We start from the raw sequence: 12,886 nt of genomic DNA on the forward strand, positions 1-12,886 counted from the left end.
CTCACCACCCTCACAGTAAAGATTTTTTTCCTAATATCTAATCTAAATTTACCCTCTGAATATGTATATTCAACAACAGAAATGACACCGTAGTAAAGGCATTAATTCTCCTTAAACTTTGGCCAATATAAAATGACTATAAATGAGAGAGACACCTGAGAGACAAAATATACACAATACTGCAGGGGGTGGGGGGAAACTGTCATATGTGAAACTTCTTTCCTGCAGAATCCTGGTTTTGACTCTCCAGTCTTACAAAACAGCTACCACCTACTTATCATGCATATCCTTGTTTCTTACTATGCTGCAACAAGCAACACGAACTTTCTCTCCTCCAGTTGCGTTTTAATATCCCTGCACCACTTTATTGTTAACTGAGGCACTAATGAACTACCTATAAACTAGCCAAATCCTCTGCCACATCCACATTCTCCAATTTGATTTTAGACCACTGCCAACCATTTGACATACAGCTCCTGCAACTCAGCTTTTTTGTGTTTCTTACCCTGTTGCTCATATTACTTCTAACTCTGATTTACCAAGTTTCTCTCCTTCCCTCACTTTATAAATGTGGGTGCCAATTATCCAAGTAAGTTATTATGATCCCCTTTTTAGGACGATGAAAACTTACCTTCCTGTGATCTAATACTTCCCCTTAGTTCACACCTAAATTACCTCAACTGGTATTAAGCTAACTTTCACTCACAGAAGGAAGACAGAAAAAATCCTCCTAAAATGTTTTCATTGTCCCATTTTCTAGAACTGACATGAAATACAGTTCTGGACTAATACAATAAACTCTTCTCTACACTTGACTACCAGAGTCTAAATTCAGGGGAGCAAGCACTTCTCCTTTTCCTCCTAATAATCATGAAAGTAAACATGGTCGAGTTTGTTTTGATTCCTGTCTCAAGACAAACAAGCCATTTTCTTTTGTGCTTTGTTTTGCATTTTCACCAGAAACACTAAAGAATCAGACAAGCCCCTTCTACAAAAAATAGGATTTATTCAAGCTTTTTTCTTTTTACAATACTTAAGCTTTAAGGCAGTATGCCTTCAAGCCCACTTGATCACTAATTGCTACAAATTTATCTATTACTAAGCTTTCAGAATGTGTGTCTGTATATTCATGCCTCACTGATATTTCTTTTCTTCCCCCCAGTTGCTAAAAAAAAGAGAAACTTTATTTTCTTCTGTCCCTAGTCTTCTCCCAAATCAGAGCAGTTTCCACCATACTCCAATGACAGTACCTACTCTGGCAACTAAAATATACAGGTGGAACCAGCCGCTACATTAACAGTTTGTGTTAGGCCTTGACTTTATTCTGGTTAACAGCAAACAAGTCATTTCATACAACACTTGTTCCATTTATTTTCCTTCCACAGAGATGTGTCTTCTTGCTACACAGCAAAACTTTAAAGGACAAGCTATTACTGAGACAGTAGGTTTAAAGTAATTTCTAATAAGAAACACAGTGTGGCTTACCACCATGTCAGCATGGCCTGGACATAACACAGTATTTTTGTACATATTTTGTTTGCTTACTACGTCAGAGTTCCCACTGCTGTTAAAATCATGCTTGATCGCTCTCTGTGGCCAGGCAGTTCTCATCTGTTCAGCTTTGCCATCTTTGCTGAGTCGTGTTCGGTCAGAATTCCAAAGCTCAAAACTTGAGGGTGGTAAGAAAGGCGGTATCACTGCTTTCAGTTTATCGCTGGGCAGCCTGGTAAAAGGAGCACTACTTCTCAACTGAGTGAGGGACACAAAGAAAGGGAAAACAAAAAGAGCCTCCTCTTAAGAAAGATTACTGGGAGCTTATGATATAGCTTCAAAATTGTAGGCATTTTTAAAAAAAATGGAAACAAGATACAAAAGTAATATTTGTGAAGATGCACAACACATAACCAATTCCAGTGGACATTCCAGCACCCATCAGTATGTTCATTAAGTGGCAGAAACTGTCTCTTCCTTCATTGGGCTGAATCTTAGAATCATAAAATCATAGAATAGTTAGGGTTGGAAAGGATCTTAAGATCATCTAGTTCCACCCCCCCTGCCATAGGCAGGGACACCTCACACTAAACCATACCACACAAGGCCTCACCCAACCTGGCCTTGACCACCACCAGGGATGGAGCACTCACAACCTCCCTGGGCAACCAATTCCAGTGTCTCACCACCCTAACAGGAAAGAATTTCCTCCTTATATCCAATCTAAACTTCCCCCCTTTAAGTTTTAACCCATTACCCCTTGTCCTGTCACTACAGTCCCTGACGAAGAGTCCCTACCCAGCATCCCTATAGGCCCCCTTCAGATACTGGAAGGCTACTATGAGGTCTCCACGCAGCCTTCTCTTCTCCAGGCTGAAGAGCTCCAACTTTCTCATCCTGTCTTCATACAGGAGGTGCTCCAGTCCCCTGATATTTGTGGCCTTCCTCTGGACATGTCCTTTTTATGTTGAGGACACCAGAACTGCACACAATACTCCAGGTGAGGTCTCACAAGAGCAGAGTAGAGGGGCAGGATCACCTCTTTCGATCTGCTGGTCACTCTCCTTTTGATGCAGCCCAGGATACAGTTGGCTGTCTGGGCTGCGTGCACACACTGCCAGCTCATGTTCATTTTCTCATCAACCAGAATTTGAACCATCTTGGTTCAAACTGATTTTAACAGGAATGTTAACAATTAATTTCCAAAGAAATAACAAGGTGGTCCTCTCTATTCCCAGACAGGACACCTGGAAAGAGTGAATAGCTGCCTGTTCCTGCTGCATGCATTCTCCAGAAAGAGAACTAAACAATACAACTGATTTGGCTCCCTGGCGTTCTGTCAGTCACATCAAAAGTTGCTCGATCTTCTTAAAAAAGGAACGTGAAGGATAAGCAGCCAAATTTAATGACATTTCCAGGAACTAAGCCATGGGGGAATTGAAAACTACAGCATAACAAACGAAGAAACAGAGTAATACAAACAAACATCCCTAACTAAATATTTCATGGTTGCCTCTACTAATGATTTCCCACTTTTACACTGGTATCATGTTCTATTCATGCTTTCCTCACAACATACTGCATGTCAGCAACTAATCAGCTGTTCTACCTATTTTACTAATTCATTGCTACCACACAGAGGTATAGGTTAACTTTTTTAAAAAGTCAGTTTTTGTGAATAGCTTCCATACCATACTTCTTGTAGTACTTCCTAGTCTAAGAACTACTGATGTATCACAGCCTGTCAGCTCCTGTCTAGTGACTATAAACAAATGATAGTTCTCTTTCTAATGGTGACTTGGATATGAGATCAAAAACAAAAAATTCAGATCATGGGAGCTTCATGACCTGAATTGAGCTAAACACCACAAGAACACTGTGACATACCATCGTTGTCAATAATTCATCATCCTTTTCTCCTTTTGCAGTGTTTACACCTGAAAAATACATAAATGATGCTTTATTGTTTACATGCTCTTACTTTTGTTCTCAAGGATAACTTACTGTTTTCAAACATTTGACAGCTTTACCCTCAGGAAGCACACAGAAATAAGATTTCCAGTGACACTGTCATGTACCTAAATTAAAGTTAAGCCAACAGTCTTATTTCCCATCACAATCTTGGGGGGGGGGGTTTGCATGGAGACCTCTACAATATCCGTAGGTGCGCTTTACAATTTTGGCTTTTCCAATCTTTGTTTCTTCTGAGAATTATTTGTTTAAATAAATTGGTTTTCACTACGTAAATTAGTTTATCAAAGATACTAGCAGATTTTGAACAACCTGTCTCTACTGTCCAATCTAACAGAGCTTGCTAAAGAACAGTAACCTGGTTATGTTAGCATCTGCCTGCTTAAATGATGCTATGCTCAGCGTTTAACATGATCGACAATAAAGAATACAAACATCTTTCTATATATTACAGATACATTACATGCCTTTTCAGTTACATTAAGCTAACTAAAAACAAAAATCAATAGATTAGAAGTAGTATCATCTTAGGTAGCCCATGACAACTTGCTTCCCACAAGACAATTCTGGCTTTACCACTAGCTTTATTTGTGATCCGAGCTGCAGCAGCATCAAGGTTTCCAGAGGCGTCTGTGTCACTCTGCGGAACTGCTTTTATGGTGGAATTTAATGGAGGTTCGGGCTCATCAGGAAAAGGTGCAAACTGATTGGAAGGAAATCCATGGCGCAATGTCTGAGTCAACTTCAGCTTGCGGAATCGATTGGACATCCTGCTCCACCAGGACTAGATTGACAAGAAGACACAACAATTTAGTTCCAACTAAAAGAAAAAAAGAGGGAAAAAAAAAGCACAATTAAGTAATCTTTACAGCAGTGATAAATCTATGAAGACAGTTTTATTATCAACTACAAAAGCGATGTTAAAAGTGGTTTGCAATTATCAGCAGAATCCTTCACCATACTTCCTATGTGCAATATGATTTTCTTTTCCTTAATTTTTTATCTGGTAAATGCCTTACAGTGTTTTCCCACACTACCTAAGGTAAATAAAATTTTTAGAATTTGAGCAGGAAATCTTTACAGCTACATTGCAAATATTTACTCTTCCCATTATCTTCTAATTTCACCACATATTCTTACACACTCCTTGGCATCAAGGAACTGGCATGTGTATTTTCTGCTTTTCAGAGGTGTGCATAGAAGCTGATTTGATCTGCAAGAAGCTTCTCTTAAGATTTTCAAAATCAGTGGCAAACTGAAAGAGTTCTGATAAACTACAGATCCTCAGTCCATACAGTGCTGCTATACAGACAACTCACTCTGCCAGACTAGAAAGACTGTAAACTGAAAAGGAGCAAGGCAAGTAAGCATCAGCTGTGATGGGCACTACTGTACCTACAACCTGCAACCATACAGGTATCACATACATGAAAGCTGTTACACAAAAGGATTATCTTTGCTCAAAAGAAAATTTATCAAAGTATTCACAAAGTTATACATTTTTATAATCAGACAGTGCAAGATGCTTCAAATATTCAGCAGGACATTTCTCTAGGATATATGAGATCTATAGTCTATATTAAGAAGACCTATGCAATCTGTATTAAAGAGTATGTGGCTTGTAAATCAATCAGATTATAAACATCTTCTTTATAAAGCTGCTTCTTCCCTTTCCAGAGCGCTGTAAAAAAAAAATAATGACGAAGTTGTGTAAAAGTGATGATACTTCATCAAGGCAGCTTTATGAGATATCCCATCCAGATAATACACACTCCTTTGTTCTTGGCCATTCTTTCTCAACATACATATTCCCCTTTCTCCTTGGCATTTAACATTTTGTAATTGCTTACTGATACGCCTTCCTGACTATCACACGGCAGACACAGTATAAACTGTAAACTTATTCCCTGTAAACCAATCCTTCCAGCAGATGATCATTAAAAAGATTTTAACTCTCTACAGAACATTAGTAATGGACAGACTTCTCAGACATTTGTATCTCTTTGGAGCCATAACTAAAATGTTTACATTACTTTCAACAACAAAGAACTGATGGAAAAAGGCAAAAGAGACAAATAGTTCCAAGAAAGCAATAAACCCCACACCATTTAGCATTTATTCACCTTCCAGAAATAACTGAAAGGGAAAAAAAAAATCCATCTAGTTTTAACACAGAGTACAATGACCTTACAAAAGAGACCGCTTGCAAAACACGGTTTTTGTTCCCTGAAGCTAGCTTGCTTCTGTAACAAAGACCACTTGTAAGTTCCTGCCATCTTTGTTACTCTTCTTCACAGTGCTTCTGCTTCATTAACATATGCTCACACCACAGACTAACCCAAAATGGAGTAACTACAGCCACTCTGTTAGCATATAAAAACAATACTGCTCTGTGGACAAAAAAAAGCATGATAATGGAGCGGTTTATGTTGTACTCTGGTGTTCCAAGGATGGTGGTCTGAGCTCTGGATTTTCCAGTTTGCTACTGCAGAAAGTTTGACCTCCCCATATAAGCTACCACATCACACAAAGACAGAAGCTGGAATAAAGGGCTTTAAACTAGACTGAAGCAGTCAAGTAACAAAAATTCATCCCTGGGTAAAAATATTGTCTGCCAAAAAGCTGACATCTAGTAGCAGTGGGAGAAGGCAATAGTATCAAAGAACACAAAAATGGTGTAGCCACTGAAGAAATACCTTAGACATTTGTAACAATGTTAGGAATGAGAGACTAAGGGGAAGAACTGGAAATTTCTTCCTGCAAACGACTTTAATCTAAACCAGAAACTGAACATGATAATTCACACTGCTCTAATTCTGACATTGACAATACAGCTTACTGAAGAAGCACAGAAAGGAAAAGAAAAGAAACAAGTTTTTGCATACAGAAAAGACACAACTTTGCTTTCAAGTCCACAAAATGGTGAGGAAAAAAAACATTAACAGTTCCTGCGTGAAAGGGGTAAAGAGTAAGATCTTGGTTATCCACTACACAATCAGTAGGTAAAAGAGCAAGATCCTGTGTTATGCATAAATTGCAAATAGAACCAGCACACAACAAAATAAAAAGTCAACTAGTTAATGACAAAAGTGATCAAACAGGAGACATAGAAAAGAGAAGGGTTTTTATAACTTCAAAAGCAGACAACTTGTGATTGGGTATTTTAGTATGAATACCATTAACAGGAGGAAGGTACGAATATACATGCATTTGATAACAGAGTTGATAAATGAGCTTATACAAATTAAAACTTGATAAGACTTACTAAAATTACCCTAAAGTAATTATAGACAACACTATCTCAGAACAAATATCAATTATCTTCAAAGCAAGTTAGGATGACAGCAGAAGTTACAGAAATCAGGCAAAAGGCAAATACATTATCACCTTTTATCCAAAAGGGGAAAACCTGAAGATTTACTGATCACAAAGCTCGACTTCGAAGGACGTAACTGAAGATACTTAGTATGTCATCACAGATAATAAGAGACAGCTGACACTGGTTTCTAGGAATAAACCGCACCAAATCAATCCCTCTCTGACAGAGTAACTGATCAAGTGGGCAGAAGGGAGGAAAAGCTGTGACATAGCTTGACTTTGACAAAACTTTTATCACTATTTCATGTAACATTCAAACAACTGAGCAAAACATAGCTCAAGTAAAATTAATATAGGGAAAGCGTCATAGCAAAAAAACCCCTAACATATTAGGAGACAAATTAACAAGAATCTGATCTCAAACTGGGAGGACGTTATCAGCATTATCAGCACTGTTTCCAGGCCAAAAGATCAAAACACAGCACTGTACTAGCTCCTAAGAAGGAGAAAAATGACTGCTGCTGCTCAACCCAGGACACAGACTTTGTGGAAGGCGTCTATCTGGACAGTTCTGTAAGCACCTTAGATACTCTAATTTTAAGCACTAACAAAATGGCATCATTCACTCGGGTGGGGTCAAGCTAACATGTAAGAAGAAGAAATCAAGTGTACAAATACAGAAAAGCAAATAAGCAGCAAAGCAGCTGTATTGAAGAAAAAAAGACAGCTGTAACATACCACAAACTAAATATAGATACAGTGTCTCACTGCTACAAAAAAGGTAAATTTTACGGAAAACAACATAAAATTCCCAACTATGCAAGTTGTTTACGTACGCTACTATGTTATACTGAGACGCTAGTTGGAACTTCATGACTCATTTTGGCTCCCTTACCTTGACAGATAAGTCAAATTAGAAATAATAGGAAACTGAGGGAAAATAACCTGCAAATAAAGAAATTTGAATTATTTTTGTTTAGTCTGGAGAAAAAAAAAGCTATTGAAGAGACTATGATAATTTCATAAGTATACAGTTCTTACAAAACTGAAGGTGGCCACTGAGAAAGAATCAACTTAATATGCAGCAAGAGACTGATTAGATCAGGGAAAAAAAACCCAACCTGACCACAGGAAACAACAAGCAGTGGAACTGGGTGCTGACAGAGATCATGAGACCAAGGGATCTTCTTCACCACTGATAAGGAAGAGAGAACAGAAACTTCCCTCAAGTCTATTCTTGGCATGTTGATTCTGTTCCCCTGTGTAAAGGCAGGTGAGTTTCCCGAGTTCCCTTTCATTTTTACATTTCCACAATTCTGCAGACCACATATTCCGTCATTTGTATTGATATAGACACAAAATTTATGTACTGGCTGAGTCACCCTAACCATCTCTGGTTTACAGTCCTGGCCCAGCACAGAGCAGTTGTCCACAGAGAAGCAGCGAAGACCCAGGAGAGGTCCCTCACTGCAGCACTCTCTTCACATGCTGGTCCAAAGAGAGGTGAGTTTGATCATAGAATAGTTTGGGTCGGAAAGGACCATAAGATCATCCAGTTCCAACCCCCCTGCCATGGGCAGGGACACCTTGCCCTAGATGATATCCCCCAAGGCTCTGTCCAACCTGGCCTCGAACACTGCCAGGGATGGAGTGTTTACCACTTCTGCGGGCAACCTGTCCCCAGAAATGTGTTGTCAACAAGGAATTCAGAACACACACATACCCCCCAAAAAAAGTTACATATTAGATCCAAAGTACTTCTTTGAAATTACTTTCTCTGCTTCATACATTACAAGAAACAATGCATTGGTTATTTATTAAGAGTGAATATATTTACCTTTAGACCTCCTTTGTCATCTGGCAATATTGGGACATTTAAGGACTGCCTACTTCTGGAACAGGGCAAAGATGATCTGTTGTTCAGTTTATTCTTGTCTTTGTCTGCTTGCATGCATGCTGATGCCAATAACCGTACAAGCTCTGTGTCTAAAAGAAAACAAATTAAAATAGCATTTAGTCTGTTTTGTTTTCCCAAATTGACTGACACACTGACACTTTCCCTATAAATCCCCATATAATTTGCAATTGATCTATCTCCCAAAGCCTTCTTTCTCAAGGTACATTTCCCACACCTTCTCCCCACACAGTGGGCTGCAGTCTTAACATCACCTCTGTAAAGGTATTTATAAATTAGCATGCCATTGAGTCAGAATCAGCCATGTGTAACCAAGCGAACTGCCTCCTGTCACACTTCATAGAAGTTAAGAATGATATTGTGATGCTCCCTTTTCTCACCTGACACAGAAGAGAGTAGAGAAAAACAAAATATTCTTTCTTCAAGCGTAGGTTGCAGAAAAGAAGCTTGAAATTAAATCCCAGAGAGAAAGGAGATGTTCAGCCTGGACAAGGAAGGGACTGAAAAGACATGGTAACAAAAAAGGAGGACAAAAAAGAACACAAGAAAGGAAGATGAAGAAAAAAGAATGAGCATGAAATGAGGATAGGAAAGCAAAAAAACATTCTGTAAATCTGTATTTTATATAGAATCATAGAATAGTTAGGGTTGCAAAGGACCTTAAGATCATGTAGTTCCAACTCCCCTGCCATGGGCAGGGACACCTCATCCTAGACCATGTAAATCAGGCAGTACTTTCAGAAGGGCAGATAGAACTGACTTCTAGATATATACTGACAGGTAACAAGACAAACTACTCTGTCACACAAGAAATTATAAAATAATCCACTGTATTTATTTTCTAAACTTTCATACTATTAATAATTTACTTTGACAAAGGAAAGGTATCTGCTAGTAACCAAAACCACCATAATGAGTAAGTACAGAGGAAACAAACATTAATTCCATAGACAGCAGTGGTTTTTGGCTTCAGATAAAGCAATTCAGGTACCAGGCAAAGTTAACAATAACAAATTACACAGGCTAAACAAATTATTTAGTCTACACAAACTACAATAAAAACGAAATTAGTTTCATTGAAGTCGCCCCAAGACATGCTGCCTTTTTCCAAAGCACTACCACAAAAACAGCCTGAACCCTGAAGTGTGATTTATTCTCAGCTTTTACAGAGCTAGTGGGAGGTTCAGCGAGGAGTTCACTCCCGTTACTGCTGTTGACCCAGTTGAAATTTCTAGCTCCAGTTCATAGCTCTGTGCTAACGACACTACAGAATACCTGGGCCACTACAGTCAAATGCTACAAAATTGGCTCTGGTGACACAAACATCATATTTTGGAGCATCTTCAAAAGCAAAGGCAAGAGGAATGCATGAAACCCACAAATGCGTACACTCATGTAACCCATTAACTCAAACCCACCATTTTCAGACAGTATCCTTTCTTGGTCCAGTCCAGCCCAGTCCTCAGAAGATACTCCTAGCAACTTTAACATATACTCTCGATTGGAAGGGATGTTTATCTGTTTATGTTGTATGTTTTCTCAGTGCTCTTTGAAATAACATACCTGGATCATTAAGGAGCATTATCAGGTCAAACGCGGTATATCCATTTTTGGCACGAAGATTGACATCAGCTCCTTGATTTAACAAATACTTGACAACGTTTTTGTTTCTTTAAGGGAAGAAAAAAAGGCATTGCTCGTATTAAAAACAGAACAAAATAAAACACTAATACTCCATTTCCATCCTTTTATATCATTTCTCCTCAATTAGAAATCAGTTCTACCTTTCCTATAGCTAACCAAGTTTAAAATTTGTTCACAAGCTCGTCAAAAGCTCCCATGATTCCTTTATCAATCACTGTTTACTCACTCTGAATTATACTAATCAACATGCAGAAAGTCAGCCTAAAAACCCTAATCTGAATAGTCAGTTTCTTAAGATGACCTTTCAGAACTAACTCTGGAATTTGTTGCCAAACACCTTCCCAATGAAAGGTCATTAATGCCTAGGGCAAAAAAGGAGATGAAAGGACAAAGTTCAGTCCAGTAGTCATCATACACCATCACTAATCCTTCAACATAACTTTATACTCAGAACAGATGAGAAATTGCATATAGAAAAGCCAAACTGACTGAAGATAATTTACAAACTCCAAACAGTTAATTAGTACTTTAGTTCTTTGAGGTGTTTAAAATGCAAAACCAATCAACATTAAATGATAACCAACACAAATACCTTCCTGCAAAGGCTCATAAAAGCTAGTTGCATGAATTCACCATCTTGTTCCCATTAGCCCCTCTCCCTTCTCAAACACCTGAATAAATAAGCAGGACTTGCCTTGTGAATGAAAAACAATACTGTAATTCAGCCTCCAAAACTCCTCTTGAGCAGAGACTGACCTTGTATAAAAACAAACTCTGACATGCATAAGCAACACAGAGCAAAAAATGTTCTTAAGTAGCAACAGGTGACTGCAAATTCTAATCCTAAAGTTGACAAAGAGATCTCAACTTGTCTACTTCATTTCATACTACAAAGACTGATTGATATGATAGGGAAGAGTATTTTTATAACACAGCCCTCCAGAAAACTGAAAAGGCAGTATATGAACACACACAGCACTCAGACGCACTCTGTTCTTCCACAGACAAGAGGAGTGCCTGAGTACCAGCAAGGGGACACGACAGCATGACATGGCTGCTTCTGTTCTAGCTGTGTGCTGAGGTAGTTGCTGATGAGCAAAATGGCTGCACCAGGAAAACTGATTTTCAGGCACTTCCTATTAAATGCCTATCGCTACTACAAGTACTGCGTTAGAGAGGAAGTAGAGAATCTTATCTTATATAGGTCCCATGAACTACACCAGAAAATCTTCACAAAGCAGTGGCAACTTGACCTCCTATTTTCCCCTCTGTTGCACTTTCATAGTCAAATAATATCTGATGTCTAAATATAAATGCTAGACCAGAATATCTGCATTTGTACAATTAATGTGAGCGTTAACCAGCAATGAAGTGAATCTTCACCTTGCTGAGGGCCCTGTCTACAGCAATGGAGAAAAGTCCCTAAACTGAATATCCTGTATTTAGACAGTGTCAAATACATGACAGAGATCACATCTGAAGAACCAGGCCAATTTCTGGGGTCTGACTCTTACGTGCCTACCTGCATTTATAAAGTAGCTTTAGAGAAGCTGGCAATCAGTTGTCCAGTGGGTGCAATCCTGAAAACTCCATGAAAACTGAAGACTGAATAGGGGAACATATGAATGGTTTTAAGACTGGAAAATATGGCATATAAAAGGGCCATTGCCTTGAAGTTTCACAACTTGATGTAGGCCTATAACCCTGGCAGGGGGTGATACTATCTTACAAAAGACTATAAAAAACATCAAAGGATGGAAACTGAAATCTGCACTAAAGCTCCTAGTGCCTGCCTGGAGCACTATGTTCCCAGCACTTACTGACCAAGCTTCAAGTTCCCAGATGTGCCACTCATTCCAAAATTCAAATGGCATTGAAGTCTGCTCTGAAAAGCAGAGGGCAGTGCAAGAGTCATGGAAAACTGAGGTCATAAGACTCTCAAAGTCTTTTAAAACCTCTCTGCTTCCAGAGTCAGTATCAAAAAGATTTCATTCTTCCTACATCCCAATAGAAGAAACATTTTTACTGCTAGACCCAAAGACAGCGTATCTCTTACCCATGGTATGTGGCCTGCATAAGTGCTGTCCAACCATGAACATTATCCTGTTTGTCAACATCAGCATTTTTCTCAACAAGGAGCTGAACAAGAGGCAGCTGTCCAGTTACAGCTGCAATCATTAATGGAGATGCGCCGTCAACATTAGTAATATTGACCTGACTTGGGTCTTCATCAACAATCTCTTTAACCAGCTGAAAGTTTCCTGCAAGACAGTGATAAAACAATCTACATGAGCAACAGAGTTTAATGCAGCTTAGCCACCAAATTCAAATGTATTTTGATTTGCCAACACTGGTCTACATTTAATGGAATTAAAACAGAAAAAATAAAGTACTAGAGCAATTGCAACACTAAAGCTAAATATTTGTATTGATCTTTGGTCTCAGCTATTCAGTCCATCTTCCCTACATAAAACAGTGGCATAAGCATGAGGCATTGTTTTCTCTCATTTTCTCTACCTCTACCCTTGCAGTACAATCCCATCACTA

At 38.7% G+C, this 12,886-nt stretch overlaps 1 protein-coding gene across 3 annotated transcripts in view; it reads right to left on the reverse strand.

Moving 5' to 3' along the window:
* ANKS6 (ankyrin repeat and sterile alpha motif domain containing 6) overlaps window positions 1–12,886 on the reverse strand; it is a 37,167-nt gene that overhangs the window by 12,794 nt on the left and 11,487 nt on the right. For all 3 annotated transcript variants that reach the window (XM_065667801.1, XM_065667800.1, XM_065667802.1), the window contains 6 exons: window positions 12,396–12,600; window positions 10,259–10,365; window positions 8,618–8,766; window positions 4,039–4,246; window positions 3,379–3,428; window positions 1,546–1,749 (listed from right to left, as the gene is read on the reverse strand). In XM_065667801.1, coding sequence (XP_065523873.1) covers window positions 1,546–1,749; window positions 3,379–3,428; window positions 4,039–4,246; window positions 8,618–8,766; window positions 10,259–10,365; window positions 12,396–12,600 — 923 coding nt within the window. The remainder of the gene's footprint in view (window positions 1–1,545; window positions 1,750–3,378; window positions 3,429–4,038; window positions 4,247–8,617; window positions 8,767–10,258; window positions 10,366–12,395; window positions 12,601–12,886) is intronic.

The sequence above is a fragment of the Lathamus discolor genome, chromosome 2 (assembly GCF_037157495.1).
Source record: "Lathamus discolor isolate bLatDis1 chromosome 2, bLatDis1.hap1, whole genome shotgun sequence".
NCBI classification, from domain to species: Eukaryota; Metazoa; Chordata; class Aves; order Psittaciformes; family Psittacidae; genus Lathamus; species Lathamus discolor.